The sequence below is a fragment of the Adelges cooleyi genome, unplaced genomic scaffold, assembly GCF_023614345.1.
Source record: "Adelges cooleyi isolate 19-005CV unplaced genomic scaffold, UGA_ACOO_1.1 ACOO_flye_CR_arks_rails_tigmint_CR_PRNA_21, whole genome shotgun sequence".
Lineage (NCBI taxonomy): Eukaryota > Metazoa > Arthropoda > Insecta > Hemiptera > Adelgidae > Adelges > Adelges cooleyi.
In genome coordinates, this window is record NW_026095871.1 from 3,238,911 (window position 1) to 3,259,123 (window position 20,213).

General features: G+C 34.0%; 2 protein-coding genes across 3 annotated transcripts in view; one reads left to right on the plus strand and one right to left on the minus strand.

Annotated features, from left to right (window-relative positions):
• LOC126834902 (uncharacterized) overlaps positions 1-18,698 on the minus strand; it is a 61,545-nt gene extending 42,847 nt beyond the window's left edge. Inside the window, exon 1 of the mRNA XM_050567115.1 lies at positions 18,138-18,698. Coding sequence (XP_050423072.1) covers positions 18,138-18,356 — 219 coding nt within the window. The 5' untranslated portion in view covers positions 18,357-18,698. The remainder of the gene's footprint in view (positions 1-18,137) is intronic.
• The window catches only part of LOC126834901 (E3 ubiquitin-protein ligase MYCBP2), a 170,679-nt gene that overhangs the window by 110,859 nt on the left and 39,607 nt on the right, over positions 1-20,213 (plus strand). The window lies entirely within an intron of this gene.

Sequence of the window (20,213 nt, forward strand, 5' to 3'; positions counted from 1 at the left end):
TCGATTTTCCGAAAAAATATATAAGCGATAGATCAAAAAATACCTGTAAGTCTATAAGCGAATATATTTGTCAAGCGTGTGTCGATTAGATTGCGCAAACGGGACCGAAAACTATTACGGGTCTCCCCGTTAATGTTAAGATCTATATATTTCGTTATGTAAAACACTCGTGTTCTTCAAACTGAGTTCTTCGGTCCCGCCCAACGAGTCTATTTACGGCTACAAAACAACATGTGTTTAACAAAAAGAAACCTGATTTTTTCACTTTTCTGAAAACTACAGCCAATAATAATCATAGACTATTATTATTTACATTTTTATATTCATAGAAACATTTCAACATTATAAACTTGAAAGTGCATGTAAAATAGTAAAAAAAACATTAACTCACCAAATGAGATATATTTTAATAAGGAAAAGGTATCTGATTTTCGATAAACAGTTTTGTCATTTTCAATTTGTTGTTTCTTACCTGAAAATTAAACAAACATTATATTAGTATCACGACAATTGATTAAAACAACACATTTTGTTTGTATTATAACAATTTTTTAGTAATTAAATAAAGCAATAAAATGTACTACTTTAGCATTTACTGTACAACATTTAAATAGAATTATTAAATTATACGAGAAAGAAAACTGGAATATGAATTAAGGCCGCATAAATAATGTAACAATAAACAAAAATACTGTCTAAGGACATTTTAAAAATGTATTTGTTAAGACAGCAAAACGTTTTTATCGCAAACAGCTAAATTTCTTTAAGTTTTTGGGTAAAATGTATTTCATACTTGATTGGTTGTAATCGCGAAATCAAATACACCTCTACTTGCAGTAAACAAAACATTCGGTTTTAATGGAGCGCTTCTTAATTTAATTTGCATTGTAATGCAAATATCTAATGGCGTGGAAATAAATTATAACTGTGCCATAAAACAAATTTAAACGTTTTATCAACTGATCTAACAGAAATAAGTATTAGGCTGCTGAACCAGTTGGAAATGCGTTTATTCATTTCTGTTTTATAGTTGACAGTTGGGTCATCCCGGACGTGCTCGCGGTCCACGTGATTTTACCAGTATCAAAGGTCTACCGTTACAAAGGGAAAGGGCGGTATAATATGAATATATAGAGAGAATAGGAAACGCGGAGCAGACAGATAAACAAACGTCAGAATAGGGTTTTCAAATATAAACGTTTTGGAAACTGTGAAAAAAAAGCAGTGGGCCGTAAAGAACGCACGTGCTATCTCACTTGGACACGGGTAGGTGAACTTGATTGTTTATTCGCATCAACTGTTTTGCACATTTAAATACAATTACAGCAATATATTCGTGAAATGTCGCCTAAATTGTGATAGCGTTTGATATTTTCATGTATACGTGTATCAAAGTGTTCACGCCCAATTTGATTGGCTAAAATTTCATTTTGACTCTGCCTAATCGTCATATAAAATCGGTTCACTACATTTATTAAAAAATATATAAATACAGAAAATCATTCGTCTTTATTTTTTGTATAATATGTTTTAAATAGTAATTTACTGGCATAATATTAATGTTATACTATCTGTAATACACGTTCACTTTACTCATATACTAAGTACCTATACTTTTTTGTTTTGATACAAAACTCGAAGATTTCTTGGCTTGTTATAATTCATTACTTATTGATCGGTAATTTTTTTTTTTTTTTTGTATAATGTAATTGATTGTTTAAATTAAAGTGTTTTAGTAAGCATTATAAAAACGGGAATCGTTTTAATGAAAGTAAAATAACAAAATAAAAACAACCACACTAAGTTGAAGGATTTCAATGGCGCTTTGTGAAGTGCACGGCAAACGGAGAGCGGTTCAGACCAAGTTTGCGCGAGAAAGTTGTGTGTAACTTTCTGTCTTAAACTACGATGTATCGTATCCTTGGGGTGAACGATTGATGAGTTTGTGTAAATAGCAGACAAATGCTCGGAATGGCTCCGAGACATATTTCGGTTATTGAACGAGCGAGAAGAAAGTTTTAGCGTCTAACTTAGTCATTCAGGAACCATTCTTTGACGGAGCTTAAATTTACCGAAGTGCGGCACACAGTGACTTGCAACATCATCCTAGCAACCATGCGGAACTGAAGTAAACGTTTTGGTTCTACAATAATGTATTGTTTTATGTGCATGTGTGTTAACCGGTACATTAGCGGCCAGACTGAAGTCTTTATTCAAATCCCTCTTTCGTCAATCGCTTAAAATCCGTATGTGCTTAGTGCCGTACAGGTGGGAGATCACCATAGCAGTAGGGCTAAACATAAACCTACGACAAAAAATAAAGTATGTTGGTAAAAAACCATAAAAGCTATTAAATGATTTGTTTTATATATTTTTTATAAATGGTTAAAGTGTTAAGAAAATGAACTACAGCTAAGCAGCTGAATAGTAGTGTCTTGTAAAACATTTCTTCTTATTATACTACTGTATGTACCGCGATAAAAGACTCTACTAGTGAAACGTCCCTGACGATAAAACAAAATATCGCAGCAATAAAAGTATAATAGTTACACAGAAACATAAAATATAGTATCATACAATATGTCATAGTATTATGCAGCCAATTGAACGATAATAGCTTCTCTTGTCCGTCAGTATAATAATATCACAGAGTAGATTGAATCAGAGAGGACACTGCATAAAAAGTATTAAACAATTTTCGGATGAAGGCCGCCATCTTCTCATTTATCCTTAAATTATATCTATACACAAGTCACAGCAAATGCAGAGAAATAAAAACTATACTGATTGGTAAATGAGAAGATGATTTAAAATATAGGTATAAAAACAGTGTTAAATTTTGAGAGTGCCCACCCCCTGATAATAATATATTATAACGTAGACATTTGAAATAGTTTCGTAGCTTACACATACATCTTGTCTGTAGGTTATCCATCATCGTTATTTGTTTGTTCAATTAAAAGTATCGCGTATAAACTTTTGGTCGCTTCAAAAGTGTCTTAGTGCAGGTGAAAAAATAACAATGGCAAGATTATTAACTGCAGCCGGTATATGGTCGCCGTGTAAAGTTTAAAACTGATACTTGTTGTAGTTGTGTAAGTTTAAAACAATACCGAATACGATGAACTCGATTGAACTCGACTCGAGCGTCAGGGATGAGACAAAGGGTGTGATAACGAACTGTTCAACTCCTCCTACTTTTTTGCTGTAGAAAAACATTCACAGTTTTGATAATGCCCGAAATGAATTGTACCTATAATAGTGTTGGCAATAATTACAAGGCGAAGTACGGTTTTTGCGACGGTTTATTCGTCGTTAATTACGGGTTAACGCCCGGCCTGTTTCGCCAGCCTTCAATCATGTAACTGCAAGAACCTAATATATCAAAAGACTCGACATTTGAGTAAGACACGAGTAGTTGTATAAAACCACGTAGAATACTTTTAACCCTACAATCGAAATAATAGTATGTCACATGTTCCTTCTGTCCGCCCTTGTACTTGCAACGCGATGGATTGTAATGTGCGCCCTTCAAAACGTATGCCATCACAGTTGGGTACGGATAAATTTTCTGCTCAAAATTAAATACCGTTTGTAATACGATTAAGCTTTTGAAAAACAATACTCGCTCGAGATCACACGACGGTAGACTCTTTTGACTTATAAGGGGTACCTCCTAGTTCTTGAATACTGTGGTTACATACGTTTGTATGTGGCATTTGGCCTAGGTTCTATTAAATAAAATTATTAAAATATAACAACTGTACAATTAACTTCAATCATACTGTGTACGTCAATGAAATTTTTTCAACTCCCCCTCCTCGACTTCTTATTTGTATGAAAAGCGTAACGATGGAAAAAAACATTACGCATTCTAGGATGGCCATCAGTTTTATCGTGTGAAATATTTTCTTTATTTAATAGTTTAAAATGGAAATGGGCAAAAGTTGTAAGGATTAGTCATGAGAATAGCCAGATTATCTGTATTTGAATTTTTTTCCATCCAATTAAAAAAATAATATAAAAATTATTGTTTCAAATACATTTTTATAACTTGGATACATTTTTTTTTTTGTAAAATTCGATAATCTGTCAAAATCCGGATACTTCATGACTAGTTCCATGCTTAGTTCGATCGACATCAATGCCTGTTCATGAATGGGGTACAATTTTAAGTAAGCAAGTAAAAAAAAAACAGCAATTGCGGCGCTTGTTGTATAAAAACGATAATGTTAACACAAATTTGTTTTTTTTCCACACTATATTATGTTTACCAACGCTATAGAATCGATATTGACATTTTTTTTATATTAATGTCAAAAAAAAAGGCCGAGATAATAGTATTGACCAAAAATCTACTGTTCAACGTGTATATCTAATAAAACGCACGGGTCAAAGGTCGGAGACGTGGGTACGTGTGCGTTGGGAGTTCTAGTCGCACAGGCCACAGCTGGCTCCGAAATATTCAAACAAGATAAACAACGACATTATAGCAAACTGCCGAGGTTTATGGGTATGGTTTTTTTTTATTACAATCTTATCGTTTCACATGGTGTAGTACACGCGGAGACGCGTTCACCCCGAACCCGTAGTTTTTTAACGTTTATAAACAATCCAGACTGGTTGGCAGTAATATAGTGTTTGTGTTCCATTAGCAGCTGTGTTTAGACTAAATAACGTCCTAATATTTTTCTGGACTAGCCAAGATTGATAAACACTATACTTATATATATATATATATATATAATGGCTTTAATTCCAATTGTACTGGCTGCCATTGTGCGGTGTAAGTACCTTACGGGTTTCGCTTTGTACTGGACGACGACCGACATCCGCTGTGTATTCTTATTGGACACTTCTTGCATTCCCCCAAGATGACATAATAAAAGTCAAAAGAGCACGAACATAAGCCGCATGTCGTTTTCAGTAAATAGTTTGCCGGTTTTGGCGTAAAAAACGTCGAAAAAAGACCTTTTAAAGGCAACAGCGACCGAAAAAGGTGCTCGTTAGTGCAGTTAAAATACACATAACAACGTTGTCTTTTTCTTTTTATAATACAGTTATTTATTGAGTTTGTTTTTTAACTGGAGCCGTCAATAAGTCAACGGATATAAATCAATCATACTACTTTGTTTTTTTTTGTCAATCGCAAACAATGAAGACAAATCACCAAAATAATGAATTATTTACAGTTAAATTGCCTTTGTCGTGCCCAGTACTTCACTGACGCTAATTTTGTCTTTGGTCGACGCGGAATGAATATGAATAAACGCGTAGCCGTCCTTGCGATGATTTTCATTTCACAACTAAGAAAACGTTGAATGCCAATTAGCGTGTAAGATAATATGTATGCAATAATACATACATTTTAGTTTTCAATGAAACATATTATTATTTTAGCATATTGACGCATTTCCTTGTCCGTTGTGGTGTCGTTAATAATAGTAATAACAAATCGTACAATAACTACAAAGTCCGATTCTATTTAAAAAAAAAAAAAATACTTAAATCATGTGTACAATAATTAAGATCGTGTGAAAACGACATGTGACATAACCGATTTATACGATATTATAATATAAAAATAGAATAAGACAACGGTGGACGTATATCATAGGACGTGGTGCCGACCAAAGTCCCACCGAACGAACAAGCTATAAATCAAACTGATAATAATATTATGTCTTGAAATAATATATTTACATTTGTTACCGGCGAGCGGATAGCTGATGTACTCTCGCATATCATTATTTACATATTATCATTGTACATACTACATACTATTATTACAGTGGCATTGTGTTTGTCGACGGTATTCATTACTTAGCCGTAGGTACAACTAGAGCTCATCGCTGTACTGAACCCATCGCACACACAACGAGATCTGTCATGCGTGGTATTAAAAAACTTCGAACGCGGCCGAAAGTTGTGTATACAATGAGATTGGAGTTCAACGGGGGCAGCGTAGCTGTACGAAAACCTGTTATAACATATTATACATCTAAACGACCGAAGACTCGAGACGTCAATAAAACAATTAGTTAATGGTAATCCGGTTTTTTCGAACGCGCTTATACATAATTATTATTGCTATGATGTATGTTTGCAATATCGGTGGAAGCCACGACGGCCTTCACAATTTGGAATTCAGAAAAACTATGCTATTTTAATAACAAAAAAATTGTTAATATTATGTTAATATCCAAAAATATGAACTCGTCGACGTATTCGTGTCTATTCCTATTTAGCCCGAGTACGAGGTAGCATAATACAGCTGTATTATGCTGTCTTATGTATAATAAGGCTATGCACAGGGTTGGGCATGTATTAGAGACGCACATGCACATATCGGTTAGGTAACTCGGTGGAATGTATTGTTGTTCTTTTATTCAATTTAATTAGACATCAAGACTTGTAATCCTAAAAAAGAATTATTCATTTTTAATTATTACTGCGTGCGGTTTTTTAATGAAAATATGTTTTTTGTGTAACTTTTCCCACTCCTGTTGTACAAAAAGAATCCGCCAAAAACTATTGAGTTGACTTGGACGAAAAGCGGATAACAACTTACAACATAGTAATGAAAATTAATTATAACTTGTACAAGCTCATCAAATTGTATAAACAAAATCAACCGGTAAAGACGATTGCGCGAGTAGCGTTTAGTCAAGTTTTGCGGTTTCCAGCTTACCGTTGCGCTTCGATAAAGCGTTTGTGCGGTGACATAATATTATGTAAACTGAGGAAAGCAAAACGACGAAAGACGACCAGACTTGAGTTTCAATAGTTGAAATATGAAAAGCAACGACAGTATTATATTTTACTGCTGATTTGAACACAAAACGATTATTATTATTTTAACTGACCGACTGATAAAATACTATAACGTTTAAAAGAGTACTTCAAATTGTGTTTATCCGTAAGCTTGTATTTACAAAATGTTTAGGGTAATATGCACTGAACAATTTTATTAAATGATTTCGATTAAATTCGGTAATATTACTCAGTTGCATGTCTAACCAGATTCAACGCCTCTGTTGACGCCTCCAATAGCTGTTAGAACGCGTTTAGAATTGCCGTTGACGCTGATAGATATGATATATATATGTGATAATAGGTGTAGTTTTTTATGTAATTATTTTCATAAAACGAGCATAACATTCGGCAATCGACAAGTGTTTCGAGTCTGGTTTGCCACATGGTAACAGGGTTAACGTTACGTTTATCCTTGACACCGAAACATGTGATTTTATACATTGAATTTCCAAACGCAAAGTTGTACCCATTTACACGTTTACTGCTGCTGTTGTATTACAAAAGCGACGGTCATGTTGTAAAACGGATTCATTCAAGTCGATGGGACTTTATTACACGGTTGTTAGGCTCGCTGTTGAACGATACAATATTATATATGCCGCACCTGTACAAAGTATAACGCAAATGTTTCTCGGTTTTTGAAAAGATTTACAATACAGCATGGATAAAATAAGTTTAAATTACAAAATTTCACTCGAGGGGAAACAAAATAATTCATATTTGTTTAACGTCCGTCGAAAATGTTTTTCTCTTCTAATTTCCGTTAGCGGTGATGGGTAAACCGAAGAAAGGGGATTTACTTTACAATAATATTTTCCTTGCTCGACTTTTTGACATATAAAGCACGAACACTGTTTTATTGTACGTGTACAAGGTGTCTCGCACAACTTGTGACCAATATTTGTTGGTTAGAAATAACTAAATTTACAAACATGTATTTATTAAATTGTTTAGTCATTTATTAAGAAACTTGTAGTAGATTTCATCGATTAGGTTAGATTTTACGTTGCGAAATGCCCTGTATACACACTCACATTGTAATATGACAGCTAACTAAATAAGACAGTAAATGGAATTATTATTATTTATTTATTTATCTCTTTGTCGCCGTCGTGTAGCTCGTAACGCATTTAAGAATACAGAAATGTAGTATATTAAAATGAATATGCATTTGAGCACTTTTATATTGGTTTGATTGGCCGTTAGTATTTATACAAACTTATGGTTTACCGTTTATCATTAGAAGTTTGACTTTTATAAAAAAAATTGTTAATCATAACATGTCACGGAGAAATTTCGCATTCCCATAAAAATAAAACAAACATTAATATTCTGTACACTACTGCGGTCAATGGATAACTTATCAATAGATGTTAAATGATTTCACCGAGTTCTTTTTTTGGTATTTTTTTCCTCGTTTTATCTCACCATGTAACCTTTTAAGGCTTAAGTACGCCACACACACCATTTCACTTAATAGAATATGTAGTTAACAAAAAAGAAAGTTGAAACCTTTCATTAATGACTAAAAGTAAAAAAGTAAACTTCAAGTTTTATAATTAATTATAAGCGCATTCAATACAAAGCGTTTCTTAGAAACTATAACAGACTGTTAGAATACTTTAAAAGTATTACAATTTTCATCAGTTTCATCATTGTACATATTTTTTTTTTTTATCCAGTCTTACTGAGAATTTAAACAAAATATACGTAGAGCTAATAAGGGTAAAGCTACATATCACAGAACTTTTTTCCCTCGGGCGTTTCAAATAAACTCTGAACAGTTTTTTATTTCTATTGAACGCACGATAAATTTGAAAAGTTTTCAAAAGTCCAGCTCGGCCATTTACAAACATGACCTATTTTTTATCCCCAAAATAACCATTGGCGTTTTACTATACATTATTGAGTAGAGCGAGGTATAAAAATTATTTCTAAATTTAAATCACGAAAATTGCCTTGAAATGTATAGATGCATTGTTATATTAGACACGGTTCAAAATAGTTGAGTACTATTTTTTTTAAAAAGTAATGTCCTTGTCTACAAAAATCGACATCGATGGTTTCAATGGGCTTACAATACATTTGATTGGAAACAATTATTAAGGCTAACTAAAATACTCGCTAAACAAGAATATATTGCATTATTAAAAACTAAAAGCCGATCTTATTCTGTTGATACATCGAAAATTGCAAAAGCAGATTTCTTTTAATGGACTTCATTATTAGGAAGTAGCGCAATAAACATTTGACGTTAAATCCAAGCTTTGAGTTATTGTATATTATTAAAAAAAAAAAAAAAAACATAATACGATTTTACTCTACAAATATAATTTTGTTCACAGAAAGCAATTTATCTTACATGCTCGTTTATTTCAAAAGCATTTCTGTACCTTTTTATCTCTTAAAAGAACGTCGGAAGTTTTCTTGGTAATTAGTAATTCAATATTCATTGAAAAAAATTAATACGTCTTACGATAAGCTCAATGTAATAAAACTAAGGTCTTAAAATTATATTACAAGTAAAAAATGTATAGTTTCATGCTTTGAAGCGCAAATGCAATTCTCGGAGCAGGGAATTAAGTTTGTGTATTTAAATATACAATTTTTTTTATTATAATTCACTATGAACCTAGAAAATTGCAAGAAAAACGCCGCCATTTCCTGTTTTTCATTAATTTACTACATTTTCATGAAAAAAGAGTTCGAAATCGGTATGAAAAAATGTTTTTACGCAGAAGTAGGGACTTCTACAAATACAACCCGTTCAAATCAACTTTTTAGTGCCGATGCCAAGTCGAAAAGGTATCACAAAGATGTGTTTGTTCTTAGTTTGTAATTCAATGTTGCAAATGAAAGCGGTTTGAAAAGACTTGGTCAATTATTACACTATATATAAAATTCATTAGACCTTGTTAAACTTTTAGCTTGTTCGCTAAATACTAAATGATCAATATCTTCGGGCGACTCAAGTTTTTTATCTCCATTTAGATGTTTTCACCAACTAAATCAAAGTATACCTAACAAAGTAAAAGTAGTATACAATTTTTTTTTTTTATTATTTAATTTGTCATTTGTGCTGGTATATTGAACTTGCGACTGTGTTTAATGGGACCTACAGTCATAGAAGTCAGACAAAACCCATTAATATGCAACTAAATAAAAGCTTTTCGATCATAAAAACCCACTTGCGGGTGGGTAACAATTTTTTTTTCTCCAAAATTGCCCTCGCGCCGCGGTACATACGGGGGTCATTTTTGCCGTAAGTATAAACCCATGTTGTTGTTACGTTCAGGAAATGGTTTTCAGTTGTATTTAGTCGCACTACGGCATGAATGATTTCACCGCATAGCGTCCCATTGTTATTGTACTTGTTGGGCGACGACGACACAACGGCCTTAGGGTGTACCGTGTCGTTTCCTGTGTAGTACGTCTGACCGGCCACCAGTGGTCTGGAAGAAGTGATCTCGTACATGATATATTATACATTTTTTAACAGTACACTGCCGCAGTGAAATCCTGCGTCTTCGGTGTGTGTTTTTTGTAATTGTCGCCACCGCACCGCACCGACGACGTTGGCTCGGGGCCAAACGACGACGGCATTCGGTCAACAAAAGGATAAGAACGTAATATTAAAATGAAAAAAAATGCGACCAAGTATATATATATATATAGAGTAAATTTAGAAACCGATGTCTCCGTGCAGAGTCATGTGTCTCCACTGCGACATCCATTCCGTTCCGTTGTTGTGACTTTGCTCCCGCTTGTTTTGACACGCAATACGTGACCGACGGATAAAACTGCGGCTTTTACGGTTTAGGGCGGTGATCGAACGGCAATAAAAAAAACACAAAAACCTGACCGTGACCGTCTAGATATTGGCCTTTTTTAAATGAGGCGAAGGAAGAGGACGGGAACCACATTGACCGAACGCGGTTCGACAAATTACCGTGTTCGACGACGGATGAGAACCGACATTTTCCGGAAACTAGTTTTTATCACCTAATTTATTATTTTTTTTTTTTTGTTAGTTACAGTGAACAACTAACGAGTATCGCATAGAATTTCGTAAGAACCACTTGGATATCCTTTTGGTTTCCCGCAAATCGATTGTCCCAAAGAGATGCTAGACTATAGAGATTGCTGCTTTAGTCCGGTGTAGTGAAACACGCCGAGTGCTCAACAGCTAATTCTGCAAACAACGGGGCGAATAAAAAACTTGTCATTTGGTCGTACATATATCTAAAGACACGGAGACCGAGGACAACAACTGTGAATGACTTGAAACCTAATAACGACTTGGCTGCGAAAGTATATTTTGTATTCTTATGCAGTTTACAACAGCGTGCCAATAAAGCATCTGATTGGCAATCAAACCGCCCGCGAAGGTCTTGTGGCCACACGTGTTTGACCGTTATATGGCTTAAGACAAAATTAGGGCTATTAAGTTAGGCATAAAAAAAAATCCATATTACTTAATAATATGTTACTATATTATTGTGCTTTTTTTTTTTTTGTCGTGTTTTACTATTGCGTTTCGAACTAAGAAATAATAATATTAATAATATTATTATAGTATTATAATATCGTACATTGTAGTAACCGCTGCTAAACAATAGGGTCGGCTACGGCTGTATGAAATGTAATTAATATACAAATCCGTTTAATTACCCGTCGTATAATATCGTTAATAAACCCGTTCGCCGCGCCGCCGGTAAACAAATTACATACTACATAGGGATAATATTATTATTTTAGCGTTTAGGTCTTTTTTCGGTTCGTTTGGCTTGTTTCTGTTTACGGTCTACGATCGTTTCGGACGGCGATAAAAATATTATTCTCGTTCGTGTGAACGGAAGTGTTGAAGACGACCGGCGGCGGCGGCAACGACACAGGGTTTCCTAAACTAAGGCCGTCCCCCTTGTTACAATAATATTATTTCTCCGTCCACGCCGAATGGTATAATATATTATTTTTAGGCTTCTGTTTCCACGTGACAACGCCTCTGCATAGGGCGAACAAAATAGTATTTTCCTACTTTTTTTTTACTTCAACAATATGTAAAACACTTTGAGTATTGGAAAAAAACACGTCCATGGGTTGGGGCCAACTAAAGGGAGCTAAAAATTGCTCCTAGATTATCCTCGCCATTTATTTATTTGTTTTACTAATTCACGTGCCGTTAATAAGAGTTAAAAGTTGATTAATTAAAATATAGCGTGTAGGAAAACACTTTTTTCAAACTAAGTTCATACGAATACAAAGGCGTATAAAATGTGCAAATATTAAACATTTCATCAAGGTATACATTAAGAATTAATGCTAATGTAGTATAATAATAATTAATATGTAAATACGTATTCGTTTAACTAAAACACAGTTATACGTTTTTTTTTTAAGTTAAATTTAAAAAAAGGTTCTTTTATAAAATATAATATACGTTCAACCTCGATAAAGTTTACTCTAATCGCGAGTTATTACAATACATAATGTACATATGGTATACATTAAATGCGTTCAAACCTAAATCAAACTAAAGTAACGTTATTTGAAATTGTTTACAAACGATACCTACTAATTCTGTGTGAACAGTATACGAGACTGGTAAGCGGTTACATTACTCGAAAAAATACTGTAAAATGCATATGCCGAATTACCCAATTATACCTTACATATTAAAAAATCACACACGGTCATTGCTGATTGCATAATAACAAGTGTCGTGTGTGCGACCTATTGTTCAATTATCATACATTTGTAGCAATTTAAAAAAAAAATGAACTGTGTTAATTACTTGTATTTACATAATTTCTCTAATTGATATTGCTATCTAGTAAATAAAATGTTACTGATATTGTATAAAAAAAAATAATTAGATTCATTGTTCACATAAAGCCATAATCAAAAGTAATGATGCCACACAATTTTAAAGGGCTTCAGTGATAAAATTAACTACATACACAACGATTGTAGTTTTGTTAATAATGCGGAATTATGATTAGGCACATTAAAATCGCGTAGATTATTAGTATTAGTTGCAAAAAATATATACTTCATGAGATTACAAATTGCAAAAAAAAAACCTACTCAGACAGCTGCGGGAAGAAATATACTGAGCAACCTTTGCACATGTTCTTGTACAGAACAAACGTGTATTGACCTGTATTATTTTGGTCCGTGACTTATTTTTACACATAGTACACACATTTTTGATACGCCGATTAAAAATTATACGGTTTTTAACTACTATATACACATAAACTGAATGAAACATACAAGAACGCTGTGAAACATAATGTGTATTTACTTTAATCGAATATCGTTCAAAGTAGTCGTTTGATTTACAATTTTGTTTTCACTAGCAGTTGACACCGAGTTGCAAAGGGTTATCAAAAACGTCGTTTGATAATACAATTTACAAATAACGTGGGAAACTAATTACGCCCATACCGACCGGCGCAGCGGTCAATAAGTAAATAATTAGTTTGTACTTCATGAAAATATGCGCGACCGCTCGATAATAATTATTATTGTAATGTTGGCGTTGAAAAATACAAACGTCGCTGCAATTCGCACGCACAACGATTATAATGATATCGTGCACACCGCGTTGTTTCTTTTGGCCAAAGCGGTAGAATTAAACAAATTCTGCCACGGTACTACAACGCGTTGCCCCGGTAAGTTGAATAATATGAAAACGCACATCACCGACACAGGCTGTAGTAAAATATTGCAGAAACAACGGCGGAGCGCACATAATATAGCAACACCTCACGTCCGTCGTGGGTAAACATAATAATATTTATAACGATTGCAGAAAACTGTATATAAGGGGTAAACGCGCATAAATCACAATGTTATAGAGTGACATGTGTTTGGACGAAAGTGCGCTGGGAAGGGGAGAAAACGGCGAGGGAGCTTTTTTTTTTGTAAAAAATGTAACGCTTCATGATCGTGCAAATAAAAAACTAAAGGAGACTAGCAAAAGAAATATGAAAAAAAAAATACACAAAAACAAAACGATCTTCCAAGTCATTCAGCGCGCATTATTAATATGTATATCAACAGGTATACGGTAGTCGTCTGATCGCTGGCGTGTTGACCCAAAAATCGAACGCTTTTTCGACTGTATTACAACTCGGGTTGACGTTTTGGCAGGTGAAACTTTTCGAGTCCAAACTTTCGGCCAGCTCAAACGGACTGCGCATTTTGCACAACCCACAGTGTTTATAATAAACCGTCGCTAAACGAGTAAAACAACATCAGCTGTGGTGAGGCTTTTCTGTATGAAAAACGTTGGCGAATTTAACGCAAAACAGGGGTTTTGAAAAGAAAAGAAAAAATTTAAGTACATTTAATTCGTTTTTATATTGAATTTTTTTTTCATATTATTGTGTACAATGGACGTTTGACGTTGTCGTCTTCGTCGTTTGACGGTCCGGATCACGTACACGCACAATGGTCGTTGTACCCGTTAATGATGGTTTTATGAAGCTATTAAAACCGGAATATTATCTGGTGTATATGCGCGTTATAATACATTATTATATACTACAAGTAGGCTCGAACTGATACAAACGAGGAAGCGTATGCTGCCGGACAATAAACCGCACCACTGCGGCTATGATGTTTTATTATAGTTAGCGCGTACATCCGCTGAATAACTGATCCAATGTCATAAGTCGGCCGCAGCAACGCAAACGGTCCGAAATTTAATCATGTCCGATGGTGGAATCCTTCGATTCCATTTGTCTCGTGATAACGCCCCGATGACTAAGCGAAACGTTTTAAAATTCTATTAGAAATAAACGCTAATAAAAACAATCATTACGCTCTATAGAAATTGAATAAAAAATAAATAGTGTTGCATCATTACAACACAAGGATGACAACTACACAACTTTTTCCGACTGGTACATACCCGGTAAACATCATTCAGTTGTTTAGTGCTACCTTAATACACGTGTGTTATATTTACAAATAATACACGGTATCCCGTAAACATTTGACAAATTAAATACATGATATTTACTTTTCAAGTTATTTAAGTTTGTAGTTTAGGGTGGGAGGTGGAGTGCGGTTGAGTGTAATGCGCATTAGTCTATACTCCACCACCAGTCTTAAATTTTAACCTTTAATAACTAACAAAGTGATTACCCAAAACTGGTTATCGACCAGTCAAAATTCTTAGCAAATTATTCTGAATATATTGAAAAGAAAAAAATTTAACGAAAAATAAATAAATTTAAAAATCAAAATCGTCAAGTGTAATAAAAAAAAACGTAGTTTTTATAGCGTAAATTAGTTTTAAAAAAAATCTTAAAAATATTCACTAAAACAAGTTATTTCATTTGTCAAATCTTTTTGAGACCCCTTGTTATTGCAAAATTATTTATTTAGTTTAGAAATAACAGGAAATTACAATTTTGTTGATAAAATAACAAAAACAATAAAAAATTGCATTTTAGAGCTTTTTTATAATGTCTCAATTGTCTTATGTCTTCATTGAAAACAGTATCAACACCAACCTCTGACCACAGTTTATAGGGATAAGCTAAACACAAACCACCCAAGCAGTAAAACCAAAATTCCAACTGCAAAATATGTTTAAATCGTTTCCAAAGTTATTTGTTTGGAATTCATTCCATGTTTATTCAATTCATGTTAGGGAAATTCCAATGTAAATTTGCCAATATGTATGCAAATGCTACCTTTGGTATAAAAATATATGTCAGATAGTTATCTATATTATTACCTAATTTAAGTTAAATATAACAACATTTTTCGATATATTTCTGCTGCTGAATTCCCGTTCCTGTCTTGTCATCAAAAGTTTAATTTATATTATTTTAAAAGCTGTGTTCCTAATCTAATAGTTGTTCAACATCAGTGTAGTAATAAAAGATCTATACAAATAAAATAAATAAAATAAAAATAATTGGTATTCAATTTTTTTAAATTAATCAAACGATAATGTATTGTTGGTTAAATGTTTTCACATCAAGTGGCATTTCGAAAGAAAATAGTTCTACCATCAATCATTTTCCTTATTAATATGAAAATGTCTAATAATTTAGTTAGTTTTTTAAAAGGTCTCGAGTCTTTCTCGTCGTCATTTTAGACAATATGAATCAACAGCAATGAGCTTTTAATTTTTTTTTTTTTATGAACAGATTTTGCAATCCGATGCCAAAACCGTGGTTTATGGGACGTGTTACATTTAAGCTTATGAAATTAAAATGTATTTTGGACATGAAACAAAATACTATTAGCTACAGAGCCTTGGCCGGTATTTAAAAATATTAATAACAAGTCGCGTCGCTGGCAAACAGTCGTCTACCATTCAAGTTCACGGTTAGGATACGATGACCGTTGCTACAAAAAAAAAAATGAAAATTATAATATTAGTTATTTACTCTAATTAATGAGCAGAACAACTCTACTGTATTAATATTGATCGACGTTATTACACTCTGTCAATTCACTCTGCAAACAAATTAGAACATAATAAGTGTTTTCTTAATTAGAACGTTTTCCCTTTAATTGTTATTTTTTTCAACATCAATAACAATCGAGACGCGTATTGTCGGAGTAAAAGTTAATTAGATAACCGCTCAGTGTTCAATATAAAGCATAATATCCCACATAGGGTTTGGTCGAAACTATTGTTAATAAACTATAATGCCAGTATCGTTATTAAATGTATAATTTTTTAAATCAAACATTATTTTTGAAAGGAGCGTTCGGCTACACTATTACTACATATTATGTTAATCTGTAAGCCCATTTTCGGTCGTCTGATATATTTTTTCTGAATAATTATTACAAATCGTTTAACCACCGGCATTATGATGCAATGTTATCGGTCACGGTGATCGGGTTCAATGTTATCCGGCGCGGAAAGCAATAATAGTTGTACGTGCAGCTGCGTGTGCGAGCACCGGTCTTCGTCTGTGGTCATGACTTTGATATCCGAGCTACGATAGTCGGAACAATATTATCCGAAGATTATACTATTATTACGTAGACACATTAAACGACCAAAAAAAATAACTTCGAAATGTCGTTTTTGCGCCAATCCCGTCGTTTGGTAAATCGATTGCTTTTAGTTTATCAAAAGAACAGATGTAGTATAAATGCGATTGCAGTATGTCGTCTTTAGACTGCGACATTTGTTGTGTATGCCACGAATTTAATGCAAATATTTTGTAGTATCGTTAAAGTTTAAGTTAATTAAAACTGAAAACTTGCGTCGTTCAAATTGTATGTCTGAGCGCATAGTTTTCTAAGAGTGTGCACGAATAATATAGACAAAAATATGCATAACTGCAGCAATAATTATATTAAAGTTCAAAAATGTTATCCGCGCCACGCAGTTGAATAATAATTTGTTGTACATGGTATTATAATTAAATTAGAAGCCGTCATCCAGGTTCGATGGATCAAAACAATTATCTCTTATCAACGACTCGGCCAAGGAGCGGTACTAAACGTCGCCTCGAGGGGTAAACGGATTCCGCTTGTGACTGCATTCTATGTGCATGTCTAATAATATTGTCTATGCAACCAACATGTAGTACAATAACAATAATATCCATGACTTTTATCACGCAAATTAAACGATCAAACGTCCTACTAGTAATGAAGTTTAATTTGACAACGATAAATATGGGTATGATGTACCTCTTATGCCAAACTAATCAACAATTCTTCATAAGTCCGTGTAAAAACTAACGCGTATTAAAGTGTAAAATGTTGAATAGATATTTTAAAATGTTTAAAAACTTTCTTCCATTTGGTTGGAAATCGAAAAAAAATATGAAATATTATAAATTAGCTTTTATTGTTAACTCATTTATTGTCAATTAACCGTTTCGAGGCGTTTTGGGGTTTTTTTTTGACATCATTTAAAGTGCAATGTGCATTCCATCCAAATAATAAAAAGAGCATATTATATTAAAAGCGTCGAAGACATTTCTCGAATATTCAATCACGTTGGTCACGCAGTCAGATAGACGTCATTCAATAATACCTAACTTGGAGGGACTGTCATTTTGTGCATTCCATGTTACTTTTAAGCCCAAACAGTGGCCCGTATAGATTCACATACTATGCAGACATGTCATGGATAGATAAATATGTAATAATTTATCGGCTGAAGACAAAACAATATCCCAAATCACGCCACTCGCGGGCCATTGCAAATTATAGCGCGGAGTCGGTGCTCGGGCTAGGCAAAGTCGGACTTTATTGTTTAAACGGACACCTTGTGTGCCTAAGCGGTATCTCCTATAATTGTAGACTCATATTATCGAGCTCACCTTCGAACCGGTGTACGTGCATTCCATGCCCAGACGGTTATCCAGACGGTTGGGTTGGACGGTGCACACGCATTCTGGACGGGGACACCAGGGCCCTGTTAACTTGTTGAACTCCTGCTGCTGCTGTTGCTGTTGCTGACCGTCGTTGGTCCGGACCAGCACGGGCGGCCACAGCGCACAGGCCAACAGCAACAGCGTCCGGGCCGGGCATCCCGCCATGGCCGGTCTGCGTTCAGCCGCACATGTCCGGCGACGGATCAGCGCGAGTACGCACACCACAGCGCAAAAATTTATTTTTTATTTGTTTTAAAAAATAACCTCCCCCGACCACATAACACACCCCTACGAGACTCGCGCACAACACCGAAAAATAACCAAAAAAAAAACCGAAACCGAAACCTCAATTATTATAGGAATCGCGCACTCGACGCCGACGATATATTTTTTTATCCGGACCGTAGGAGGAGGCTGTTATAAAAATACACACACATGCACTGCACATACCACTCGGCGTGCCCAACAAGCGAACGACCGACGAACACGTACTGAAGAGAGTACGCGCTAGTCAATTGCGTTACTATTATTATTATTATTATTCGGATCCGTTTCTCCCACTCGAAAAACTGGTTTACACCCGTCCGCCGCGCCGCTGTATACGGCATGATAATAATATTATACAGCTGCAGTTGTTGTTGTCGCTGCTGCTGCAACTGCAAGCTGTCTGTACCCCGACGGCAGACGGTCGACAGACACTATAATGTAGGATCTTCGCGTCAAGTGCCCCTATATCGTTGTTTTTGTTACACGGTTCTTTTATTATTATTAATATTGTTATTGTTTTATTTGCCCACACGCGCGAGTACACTGTGTAGAGTTCCGTTAAACAATCGTGGATTTATCACCCTGTAAGTGCTTACTCTCTGATTTTTACTCGGTGGTCTCCGGCGAGACGACACTTAAATGGAGCGATCCACAAATTAGTATTTAACCCTTTTCGGACCAGGGTCAACGCCCAATACCCAATTTATGATTTTTTTTTTTAAATTTTTTACTTATCCACGAATAGTCGTATAAACCATTTGGTTGTTTCGATAAATTAAAAATGTTATGTAAATTGTATTATTTGGTTAAAAATAATGTACAAATATGCTAATTATGTCAACAACAAAAAATTGTTCTTCCAATAAAATAATCAAAAAATTATGAGTCTACGACTATGATTTGTTCAACTATTTAGTACAATTAATTTATTCAATCAAATGGTATATTTAACAATGTATAAACAATATAGGTGGTCCAACATTTTCACCAGCCCAATTTGCCCAAGAATGTGATTAAGAAATGTTTCAACCAAAATATTAGATTTTATTTTTTATTTTTTCCCGCTTATGGATTTTCATAAGCGGACTCACTTGTATTTCAACTACACATCATATTATATTCGTACAGTGGCGGTTTTGAAGGCTTTCGCTTGTTTGGTGTATTCGTATATTATTGTACCGATACTATTATAATTTGGGAGTACATCATATAGAATTTTTCTCAAAAACAAACAATAAAACCGCTTCCAGCTCGGATGATCCCTGTATTCAATCGACGAAGTATATTATTTTACTATAGCTTCTTCAGTAGCGTGGCCAATATGGAGCCACAAATAGCTTCAACAACTATACTTCAATTGTGGTTTCTTTAACTACGCCAACTTAATTACCGCTTTACAATTTATTGTTATAACCACACGAGTTGAAATTTTATTTGCCAATATGTTTTATTATCATAAATTATTTTTGAACATATTTTATTATTGTTACTTATAATAATTTTGGATGTATAGTAAACCGTTTAATTAATTTACAACGACATATTTTATGAGCATTTAAAAATAAATTTTGACCTTATCTGATGTCAAAAATAGAAACCCAACGTCCAATATTTTTAAATTGTTTAATTGTCATAGCAATCGTCTAATATTTATTGACGTTTATTTTCTTGTACAAGCAAATGATTGAGTAATTCTTTAAAATAATACAAGCAGTCAATTGATGAATTTGAATTGTCATAAACAGTGATCAAATT